At 41.4% G+C, this 11,520-nt stretch overlaps 1 protein-coding gene across 2 annotated transcripts; it reads right to left on the bottom strand.

Moving 5' to 3' along the window:
• Positions 1 to 460: 460 nt before the first annotated feature.
• LOC308118086 (AN1-type zinc finger protein 5-like) lies at positions 461 to 6,766 on the bottom strand. 2 transcript variants are annotated; one of them, XM_080477318.1, is made up of 6 exons: positions 6,594 to 6,766; positions 3,337 to 3,508; positions 3,100 to 3,247; positions 2,815 to 2,918; positions 2,516 to 2,644; positions 461 to 1,451 (listed from the first exon to the last, which is right to left on the bottom strand). In XM_080477318.1, the coding sequence occupies exons 2-6, from the start codon at positions 3,491 to 3,493 to the stop codon at positions 1,303 to 1,305; spliced, it is 687 nt and encodes a 228-aa protein (XP_080333444.1). In that variant the 5' UTR covers positions 3,494 to 3,508; positions 6,594 to 6,766; the 3' UTR covers positions 461 to 1,302. The 2 variants fall into 2 exon arrangements, with proteins under 2 accessions (XP_080333444.1, XP_080333443.1); XM_080477317.1 differs by having other exon boundaries at positions 6,514 to 6,762.
• Between the last annotated feature and the right edge of the window lie 4,754 nt (positions 6,767 to 11,520).

Here is an 11,520-nt window from a genome sequence, read left to right as displayed (position 1 = left end):
CTGTGGTACTGCAGCTTTCAGTTGTCATTCAGTGACACCTGGTGGTCACAGAAGGTATACACATATATATTCTAAAATACAAGTCACATGACCATGAAAAAAAAGAACTTGTTCCCCTGAAAATGTGGGAGTTGCACTCCTCAATAGAATTCTCTGATATTTGATGACGTCTACTGGTGTGGCCCAAAATATACCATTTTTAAACTATTTTACAAGATTGGGAATATCAGCGCAGCAAGTGTTTGTCAGCTGAGGGGGCTCAGAATCAAATATGACCCAAATCTGTTAAGAAGGATTTCGTATCCACCCGAGGACGTTGGTAGCTCAGCAACGCTCAGAGCAGGCCGCAAAGTTTTCATTTGAAATAAGGGCTTGTTATTGCGCAACTGTCATTTTTCATCAATACATAGTACTGCAAAAACCTAAAAATCATCAAAAAGCAGAACACAGAGCTCCTCCATCTGTATTTGTGAACAGAATTTATTAACATCATCCAACTTATTCTGTGTTATTGGAAGATTATGCACACTGCAGTATATAAATAAAGAGGTTTGTACAAACTTGCATAACTAAAAGGGGTAAAAACCAAACACTAGGATTAAGCAGCCATTCTGATACAACCAACGGTGGGGAAATGATTGACAAACCAGGACCACAGGTCTCGCTCAGTCACTCCCCGGCTTCTGACCTGTAACTACACCGGCGCAGTCAAACTCACATTAAAAGTGGAAGAAATAGTGAAGTAAACCATGAAAACATTAGTGGAGCTAAACCCTAAACAGCACAGCATACAGGAGATCCAGCGAGCAGTTCTGTGACGCGTCTTCATGGAACATCGGTGGACCAAGTTTCAAAACGGAAATCAAACCAAGCGGGCTCAGTCGTGTGACCGGCCCGGCGTCAGGACGCAGGAGTCTTTTCTCGGTCCGTCCAAGCTGACTGCAGATCGATCAAAATTACTATTAAAGAGGAATCAATGCCAGAGAGGGCAACAAAAAAAAAAAAAAAAAAAAGCATGATATCCATTTTTTTTTTTTTTTGCTACTCAAGCCAGCAGAGAGCAAGCACGCCTGCAGAGGGCGCTGTCAGCAGAGTCCACACAGGCCCAGCTTGTCTTCCAGGAAGGGGAATCGTCTCCCCCTCGCACGCAAACTAAACCAAAGCTGAAAACTGCAACGTTCATGCACCGGGAGGGAAAAAAGCCCTGAAAATAAAGGAAAGGAGAAGAGGAGAAAAAAAAAAAAAAAGCCACATGTCCTTTATGGTCGAAGGTCGGGCTGGAGTCTGTTCTCTTTAAAAGCTTCATATTCTCTGGATCTTATCTGCCACCACCACCGGGTTCTCTTTGCGGATCTTGGCGGCGGCCTCAGCTTTGTAGTCGTACGGGCAGTTGTGCTTGTCGGAGTAGCGGTGCAGTCCACAGAAAATGTTCCCGCAGCGGCAGTCGAAGCCTGGAGAAGAAGAGTCCAGTCAGAGACTAAAAACACACGGGAGGGTTTTGGTTTTCAGTGAATATAGAAACCAATGAAGATTAATGGTCGGCTGCGACGCAATCTCGATTTTAAAGGGGTAGAACATTTATTTACATTTTATTTATAGAAGAGTCTGCATTTTATACATTTAAGTCAAAGTTTAATACAGAAGTCAAAGTTTAACATTACGTTTAAGCATTTACATTAAAAGCATTTTATAAAAAAATCAAAAAATTTCCACAATATACAAAAAGGAAATCTCTCAAAGGGCCTGCTTCCACCTGGCATTAACGTGTGTTCCAGGTGATCCAATCACATGTGGCGAGCCGTGATGCAGACCACGTGTTTCAGGCAAACCACTTGAGTTTGGATTGTATCACTACCTCTACGCCGGTGCTCTCCAACCTTTTTGCACCACAGACCAGTTTTAAGCAACAGCGGCCCGGCAGGACGGTGCATTAAAAGGCCTTAACGAGAGAGTCAAGTGCAGATCGAACCGCTGATGAAAAGTGAGACGTTTTTAAAATAAAACTCAATGCAGACTCACAAAAACTTTAATATACCCTTTCTACATAAAACGTTTTATTATCTCTTTGTGGCCGATCACCGTGCCGGTATGCAGTGGCTGGGGACCCCTGCTCACCGTCACTTCCACTAGAAGGTCAAAGGGCCCGGAGCAAAGTTATTCTGTCCCCAGACAAAGGCAAGGCTTGGTTTGGTTTGGTTTTATCTCAGCCAGCAAAGAACAATGGAGCTGTTTCTAGAGTTACTTTGAATGTTTAAGAAAAACAAAACAAAAAAACGACAACGACATTTGCATATTACATTTCTTGCGTATCCAAGTTTATCCTCGGAGAGAAGGAACTCATTGTTACTGAAATTAACAAGGGAACTGTATTTCACATATATCCTTCAATGTTTTTTCGTAATGGTCCAGGGTGTGAGTGTGGCGGGGGCGTTGCTCAAGTTTACAACGGTAAATATTTCAGTCCCTCCAGACAAAAGGTTTCTGTAGTGAACTTCGATGGCGCGTCGTCTCTCACCTGTGAGGCCGACCTTCTTGCGGCACATGAAGCAGCGGTTCTTCTTGGGTTTGTTGGGCTCGGGGGTCGGGGACTCTTCACTGCCAGCAGTTAAAGGGTGGGAGGCTGAGACAGTGGGCTGAGTCACCACTGGAGGGGACACACAGGGGAGAGTCATTCATCATCTCTCTTCATTTACCACACAGACACAGGTTCAAGTGTTTTCTATTAAACCATAAAATATCTCCAGAGAGCAGACCTGCTCATTCTTGCTAAACAAACATGAATAAAGTGAGCAAATGGAGGCTCAGTGGGTTCACCTGGTTCGGAGAGCTCGCCGTGACTCGCAGACGCTCCTTTCTCCTCCGAGGACAGACTCATCTCAGTCATCTGCTGGGTTACAGAAATCGCCGTGGAGATGCCGCTGGGGGGGTCAAAGGGAGACAAATTAGTGAACATCAGGAGAAAACACAACACTGTTTTCATATGCAGCCATTTGAAAAGTGGATGATCTGAACTTTGTCTACCTGCACATGAAGCTGTGTTTGTCACAGTATGGACATGGACGAGAGGGTTTTCTTTAGTCCACTGCACTGTAAACTCACCTGAGAGCTTCCGTGGCAGCAGCGTCAGCAGAAGCGGCGGCCTCGGCTGCCACCTCGGCGGCGGCCACAGCTGCAGCGGCGGCGTTGCTCAGTGTGGCCTCTAACCTCTGGATGGCTGAGGCCTCGACTATGGGGCTGCTGCCGCCGCCTGAGGAAGACATTGGAGGCTCGGTAAAGACGGCAGAGACAGAGAGGAGCGAGGCAGCTGCAGACAACGGCTCACAAAGAAAGGCTTACCCACGGAGCTCAAAGAGCCCACTCCTCCATTGTTTTGTCTTGACAGGTGCTCCTTGTGGCACACGGAGCACATGCCATTAGTCCTGGGGTTGCCATAGAAACCACAGCCGGTGGCACAGAGCATAGGAACCGGGCTCTGATTGGTCTCCTGAGCCATAGCGATGTTTGCCACCTGGAGAAAAGACACAAACGGTCAATGCAGCTCAGAAACGACTGAATTCTCTCATTCAGGCAAATAAAACAAAGTTCAAGGAACAACAGACGGATCAACAGCAGCTCCTGCCAAACACATACAATCACCTAAGGCCCAATCCAATCCAGCTACTCTCAATTAATCACAGATCCTTATCCAAAGCAGCCGGTAACACGTGTTGGAATCTGACTGCAGCTCGCTCTGCCACCAAGTTGGTGAATGAAAAACTTAAATGTCAAGCCAAAGAGGCTGTAAAGGGGGAGGCAAACACCCCAATCATTCACTCCCTCGGCATCTGAAGGAAACAAAAGCAAACATTTTAAAGATAAGCATTCAGCAAAATCTAATCTGGCTGAAATCGGTTTAAAAAGATTAGGGTATTGTTATTTGAAAGAAAAAAATCGTAAAGCATCGAGACATGCACAAGTGTTTATTACTCACAAGTTGTATCATCATCACAATACTCAACATTATCATGTATCTAGTATATGGAGCTCCTGGCTGAGTGTGACAGTCTGACCTCATGGAAACTGATTACAAAGGCAGAAGAAATCACTTCAGTCACACCTGAAATAAAAGATGTGATGTGACACTTAAGTAAAATAACGATCAGCAGGTTGAAACTGAACCACAAGATTTTAAATTTTTTTTTTTAAATTTAGTAATAACTTAGGCATTTAAAAGACATTTAAAATGTTTGCCCCGTTTGCACGGAAATGGGTGAAAACGCAAAACCTCCATCATAAGTAAGGTAAAACGAACCAGTCTCATGACTGTCTAATCCCAATTCACATCCCCTGGTAGTGGGTGAACAATCCAATGCTTGGCGAATTCTGCTTCATGATGACAGAAGAGCTGACATCCAAGAATGTGGGTCCCTGAGTGAGACATTTGACGGATGGGTTACATGTTGAGAAATGGGGTCAAAGAAGCAGGAGAATAGTGAGCACTTCACTCTCACAGACCTGATTATGTGCTGGAAACCAACGCATTGTCTCACAATCACTTCTCGAAATCAATGTTTCTGATTGAGGGTAACTAATTTGACCAAAGGATCAGAAAGTAACGTCACTATGAATGCTTGGTCGCAAAAACAATGAGTTTTCACTTGAAATGTTGTTGTGAACACTTTTCTGATGTTCTACTACTGATAAAGCTCCCAAAGTCAGGAAATGGTCAAACTAGCCCAACTTGTAATACAACTGTACACCACAAGGTGGTGTATTGAACCACCCAAGGAAACGGCCAGAACTTTAGGTGACATGGGGATATCTTATCTTATAACAAGACCTGAGCACGATTTCAATTTCAAATGATACTCATTTAAAGCAACTTCTTTCGGGAAAGAAACTTTTTGGTCGAGAGAAGGAAATTAAATGTTGACTTTAAAAGGGAAAGACAACCAACTTGGTGTGAGAATCTCAGCTGTGACTATTAAAAGGTTGGTTGTTAAGACATGATGGGCCATGAAATTCAGAACAGCAAACAGCTTTTGACAAAGTCTCAAACTATAGTAAACTCGCACACAAACACTGGACAAACAACATCCTATTTACTGCTCACACCATGTCAGAGCACAGTCACCAGCAAAGCATAGCCAGAGACATGAAGTTGCATCAGCCTCATTATGACCTGTGTTGTTAAAGGAAGGTGTCAAAACATGGCCAAAGGGGGCAGTCGCTGTTTATACTCCCACAGTCAGGAGCACGGGAGAATCAAGTAAAGGGAAGTACACACATTCTGAGTACTGGTGAATTGCTTCCATCTCTCTATCCTGCCACCTACACCTAAACTCAGGGCTCACATGGACATGTGTATGGCTGATCCCCACTGTCACGAGAGTGCAATGTGACACTGATCTAAAGCGTGTGCAGTCACACTAACTCACGAGGTACCGCGACACACACACACACACACACACACACACACACACACACACACACACACACACACACACACACACACACACACACACACACACACACACACACACACACACACACACACACACACACTATTTATAGGCATCCCTAGAAGTCCTGCAATCACAGCTTGGCATCGAGCCAAATACGTATGTGTGTGCTATTGGATAGTTCAATGAAAACACAGCCAGTGTACTGAAACGACACAGTTCAATCCAGATTTGTTGGGGATTCAATCACGGATGTGTTCCAACACCTGAGCAACGCAACATGTTTACCGATGAGACAAAGGGCACCAGCATCTCCTGACCCAGAGGTGTCCACAACACGGTCCCCACGTCACAGACGACCGAGATAAAACATCTTGATAGAACACAATCTGAGTGGCTCAAATCGCCTCGATCTGTTCGAGGTCGCTGATTTGGAGGTGTTCGCTGGCACATCGGGCCACAGCGGCGACACTTCTCCAAATCCACTGAGTCATGCTAGCAAGCTAATGGCCGCTGCTAACGCTGTACCACACAACTACCGCATGTTTAGGACCACAAGAGCATTAAGAAACGTCATGTAGTTTTATAGGGTTTCTAGTTTTGGTTAAAATACACACGATGACACAGATACTGTGGCCGATTGCTCGTTGAGCTAACGCTGGTTAGCCACAGGCAACGTGTAATCTCACTGTTAGCATGCTACAGGCTAGCTCTCTTGTTTGGCTTTGTCTGGGATTCTGTAATCTCTAGCAGATTAACACGACCCGAGTTAAAGTCGAATTATATCCACTTTCAGCAGTTGAACAGATAAAAACCACAGTTGGGTCAATTTTAATCGATTAGTGTTGTCTATGAGATAAAGAGCATATATTGTGTACAGTGCTGGGTACAAAGTTTCAAAGACACGTGTATAAGTTAACAAAACAGAAAATACTCGGAGTTATCTAGTGTTGAGCCTCCTTCTGTTTGAAAAACGACTTTTAAGCTGTTTTGTGTGTGTTTAATGTTGATTTTAAGAGGTTATCCTAGCAGCAATGCTAACTAGCTGCGCTTTAAATAGCCGTTTACCAACCTTCTGTTTTCGAGAAACGTCGGGCTTCCTGGCAACTGAGTGGAGTCGGTGGAGAAACCGGGTGTGTTTCTGAGCTGTACCTCACTAGGGCCGTCTAGGTAGGTCGTCACTGTGCTCTTTTTCAGTCTTCTTTCACATAAATGCTCTGAGCGGAGCTCTCTCTCCTCCTCCGAGGGCTGCTGGCTGGGGCTGAGTCAGGCGAGGAGACGTCCTCCGGTGTTTGTCTTCTTCTTCTTCTTCTTCTTCTTCTTCTTCTTCGTTTTGTTTTTACGGCAGTTTGCATCCATGTTTGTTGCATTACCGCCATCTGCTGGTTCTACCTCTCTATGTCATTCCAACTGCTCTATATTTTCCCCAGAATAACCCCGTTGCCTTTCTCCTGACATCAGTCTCTCTTTCAGTCCTCCTCCTTCCATTCTTTCTCTCATCAATCCCGCCATCATATTCCTTCTTTCACCCCAATACTTCCTGCAGCTCACCAACACATGCTCCACTGTTTCTGGCACTTGACATATACTACAATGGCCCGTTGCCGGTGTTTGTCGTCTACATGACGCGCTTGTGTCACTCAGCTTCATGCCAACGTCACTATAAAAGAGAGGCTGTCATTGTTTTGTAAAGAATATAGTTCTTCAATTCTGTCCAAAATGAATTACTATATGAGCAAACACATAATTTACACTTTCAGGTATATTTCTTATTTGTAACCTTGAAAAGATTAAATCTTCTTCTTCTTCTTCTTCGTCTTCTTTAACTGCTGTTAAACCCAAAAGAAAAGCTTTTTTACAAAGATTACAAATTCACTTGTCAAATTTATTAGAATAATTCCATTTGAAACTCCAATAAACATATCAGAGAAAGTTTCTATAATGCTAGAATATGTTGAGTCACTGACAAAATCAAAGAATTTCATTTAAAAAATACTCCATAGCATAAATGCATCCAACACTTATTCCTTGACATCGATAACAAATGTACCTGAAAGTGTAAATCGTCTGTCACAATCACGGAACTGGAGAACCGTATTCTGTACAAAACAACACATAAAGTCTGTACTGAAGGGAAGAACATTATTACCTATTTTGAAATCAATGAATAAAAACTACTATTTTTAATCTCTAGAGAAATTTCAAATCCAGAAAAGCAAATATAAAACTCTACTCCATTATTCAAGTTTGTCTGATTAAGGGTTGATTATTATTGTAAGTCTCTTAAGTTAAGTACAAATAAGACATGTATATCAATGATCAGCATCCACACAGAGGTATTCAACAATTAACCTGTCACATATGCAATTCTCATTTTACATGAAATATCACGATGAAGTCTGCCACACTGGTTTATTTACTTTTATTTAATTTTTTTCCTTCTTTTGTCTCAGCCACATTACTGTGAATATTATTACTCTGTTTGTACAAATAACTCAAGGTCCTGTCTGTACCATATCACCAGGCCCAAATTAAACTCTAAGGAATACAATGTTAACACATTAGAATATTAAATAAAAGAACAGGAGCATACATGTTAAGGCTTGAAATATAAATACAATATATACACAGAAAAGAGATTGACAGTAAAATAACACTATTAGTGTTTGATGGTCACAGGAATAACGGATGTCTTGTGTCGCTCTGTAATATATTTTTGCATTGATCTGTTGTTGTGGATGCCTCTGCATACATAAATATAAATAACCTTCCTCTAGTGTTTGCTTTCTGTTACTATCTCTTATGTTAACGGGTCGGTTTTAAATCAGCCATAAAATACCCTAAAAACAATTATTTATCATCCAGTTTGTTTCTCACATCTTGGTTACCTTGTTAGACTCCCTTATTCATTAAAATATTGGTTTTAATATTTCTGTTGTGGCCCCCTGGGCCTTTCATTTAACAGCATACCCTTCGTTTTTAATCTAAAAAAAGTGGTCAATTGAACCTCAAGAGAATAATGTAAACAAATAAAAGGTTGTTCTGTTACCTGACTATTACTGATTGGTATTAGATCACATCTCTTTCATTTTAATTTTAATATTATCAACTATAGTAACATCTATGGTGTTTCGGGTCAATTTTGACCCATATAAATTTACTTCAAGGAAAGGGCAAAAAACAAGTTTAAAAAAAATAAAAAATAGCAGAACTAGAAAGAAACAATAAACAAATTATAATTAAATATAGATTTGCAAAGTCAAACAAGCAACAACCAATCCAGCAAATCACACCTACAGAAGTCAAGTACAAGTTCCACAAAAACTCTGTACAAGAACATGCATGCGTGTGTGTGTGTGTGTGTGTGTGTGTGTGTGTGTGTGTGTGTGTGTGTGTGTGTGTGTGTGTGTGTGTGTGTGTGTGTTTAGACGCATGTGTGGCGAAAAGTGGCACCTTTAGTGTGTTCTTTGCAGATATATATTTTGTACAACAGATGCTGCCACTTTTGGATTTGAATGTTTCAGCAGCAGCAGCTTCAGCACCGGTAACCTCCTCACCAGACTGATCGGATGTGTCTGTATCTTCCGGTTGATACTCCACATCATCTTCCTCCTCAGAGACCTGCTCATCTCTGTCACCATACTGCTGTGTGTCCTCTGTCTCATTGTCAGCAAAGATATGATCCAGAGCTTGGCTGAGAGAAAATCTTCTTCTCATTGTTGCTGTAAATTGGAGGTGTGTCCTCTGCAAGTCACCAACTAGAAACTCAATGGGCCTTCCATGCCTGGACATGTCCGTCTTTGTTTGTTCTGTCAAACAGGCAAAAACAAAAGCCCCTAACTGAAGCTCAAAGTGGTTGGAGGAAGAGCTGGCTGTAGGCTGTTGGTTGATTGTGTGTTTATGAATTCAGTTTTGGAATTTATTATTGTTTTATCATGCTATATTTTAACTGGGTCGAAACTGACCCTAACAACACAAACGCCATCATTTTCACCAAAGCATTTTATTATTATTATTATTTTTTTTATCTTTTTTAAATAGAAGTTTCTGACAAAGTCAAAAAGTCTTGATGCAATAAACAAATTTATGTAGTACTTTTATGCATGCTTAACCTAAAAAGGGGTCGGTGCCGACCCTAACACTAGAGGAAGGATAAGACAACTTAAAAGAAATCGCTGGATAGCTGAGCGAAAATGGAGCAACTTCAAACTCGACCACCTGAGCCACCCTGATCCCAATGAAAACCGACTTCGCACCAATCAATCAGTTTTGTCCTGATTGATGTTGAAATACTTGGTAAATCCAGACACCTGCCTTTTAGACACAATCGCTACATCTGCTTCTGAAACGTGTTTATGAAACCTTTGAGGGTGAGCTTTTAAATGTTTTTATGTCATGCCTCTAAAACAGCTGTGGTGAGGCCCCTTCTAAAGAAGAGCAATATGAATCCTGATGTTTTCAATAACTAAACAGTCTAGACCGGTATCCAACTTATCCAACTTACTCTTTTTAAGTACAGAGAAACTTTTGACTTGAAGGATTTAAAAAAAAAACAAATAATAATGTTGGTGAGATACTTCAGTCTGGTTTTAGGCTGAACCACAGCCCAGAGACGGACTGAATAAAGATTGTCGATGATTTTACGTGCGACTTAGATCAACATAAGATCTTCGTCTTGCTGCCACTGGATCTTAGTGCAGCTTTTGTTACAGTAGACCAAACAATTCTTTTAAACAGACTGAGGCACCTGCTGGCTCTCTCCAGTACTGTTTTCAACTGGTTCAAATCCCACCTCACAGATAGAAGATTTCTGGTAAGTATGGATACGTGCTCACTAAATCAAATGCGGTGTGCCCCAAGGTTCAATTTTAGGCCCATTCAACATGTCCATGCTTCCGCTTGGGGATGTCATCAGGGGACATAGCATTGACTTTCACAGCTATGCTGATGACACACAGCAGAACATTTCCATGTTTTCTGATTAACTTTTGAATCGAATTTTAGATATTCAATCATGGATGGCAGAAAAACTTCCCTCAACTCAATTAGGAATCACCCAGAGTCTGCCCATTACTGTCTCTGGCCATAACAGAGATGCTGACGTTTGCCTTTGTCTTACAGTAATGTCCACCTTTCCGGTCTTCCCCCCAAAAAACATCTCACATCTCAGTTTCTACAGGATTCAGAGTCTTGTGTGTTGACGAGGACCAGAAAGAGAAATAACACTGTTTTGGTTGTTTTTTTGTTTTTTTTTAACCCTGTAAAGCACGTTGTGCTGCATTTTACTGTACTAAAATTTTCTACATAAATAGAGTTTATTTCATTTAATATATAAATAAAGTTCAATTGATTGATCATGGTGTGGATGAGATACATTGCTCAGGATGGATGGATTTGAATTAAAATACAATTATTTAAAAAAATATGTTGAAAACCTCCACCAACTAAAACAGAGACTAATAATGTGCAAGAACAGCTTTGTTCTAAATGAACCACTGCTCAGTGTGTTTTTGCCAAAAGCTTCTAAGTAAAGAATATCTAAAGAACCCCTTCACCCATAGCATGTTCATCAGTGTTATTTTATTCTGAAGTAATGCAACGAGATAAAGTTTAAACAACAAAAAGATATTGAATGCCACTTTAAAAAAAGTGCAAGAATACCACACAGAAAGGAAAATCATGACACAGAAAATAAAAGTTTTCATAAAATCATTGGAAATACCCACAAAAGATTCCATTCATTCGTGCACATTCTAAACACACACACACACACGCACACAAACGTGCACAATATTACAGTGTCAACAAAACTGTTCAAACTCTTTGTGTCATTGCAGCAGCTATAAATGACTTGAGCTTGATCGTGTGAGTTCAGCGTTCTCCTTCCACCATCGAGGAGTGACACAGTGTTATTGCATGAATGATCTCATGTGATTTTTTTTTGTGGCAGCAAAGCAAAACAGTCTTTCAGAGAAATTGCTCCACTGAGTGACCAGGGTCATCCATAACTGATAACAGTTTGTTCTTTGAGTTTGTCGTACTTGCATTTAATGACTGAGCCCGCCTGCCTGATAAGTTC

Source organism: Lipophrys pholis, assembly GCF_963383615.2.
Source record: "Lipophrys pholis genome assembly, chromosome: 12".
In the NCBI taxonomy this organism is placed as follows: Eukaryota; Metazoa; Chordata; class Actinopteri; order Blenniiformes; family Blenniidae; genus Lipophrys; species Lipophrys pholis.
This window is presented reverse-complemented; position numbering and strand designations above follow the sequence as displayed.

Excerpts from the sequence above, each read along its gene's own strand:
- LOC308118086 (XM_080477318.1), bottom strand. The coding sequence starts at position 3,493 with ATGGCTCAGGAGACCAATCAGAGCCCGGTTCCTATGCTCTGTGCCACC. Across the intron at positions 3,248-3,336 it reads GGGCTCTTTGAGCTCCGTGG|GCGGCGGCAGCAGCCCCATA; the intron begins GTAAGCCTTTCT and ends TGTCTTCCTCAG. Across the intron at positions 1,452-2,515 it reads CAAGAAGGTCGGCCTCACAG|GCTTCGACTGCCGCTGCGGG; the intron begins GTGAGAGACGAC and ends CTTCTTCTCCAG.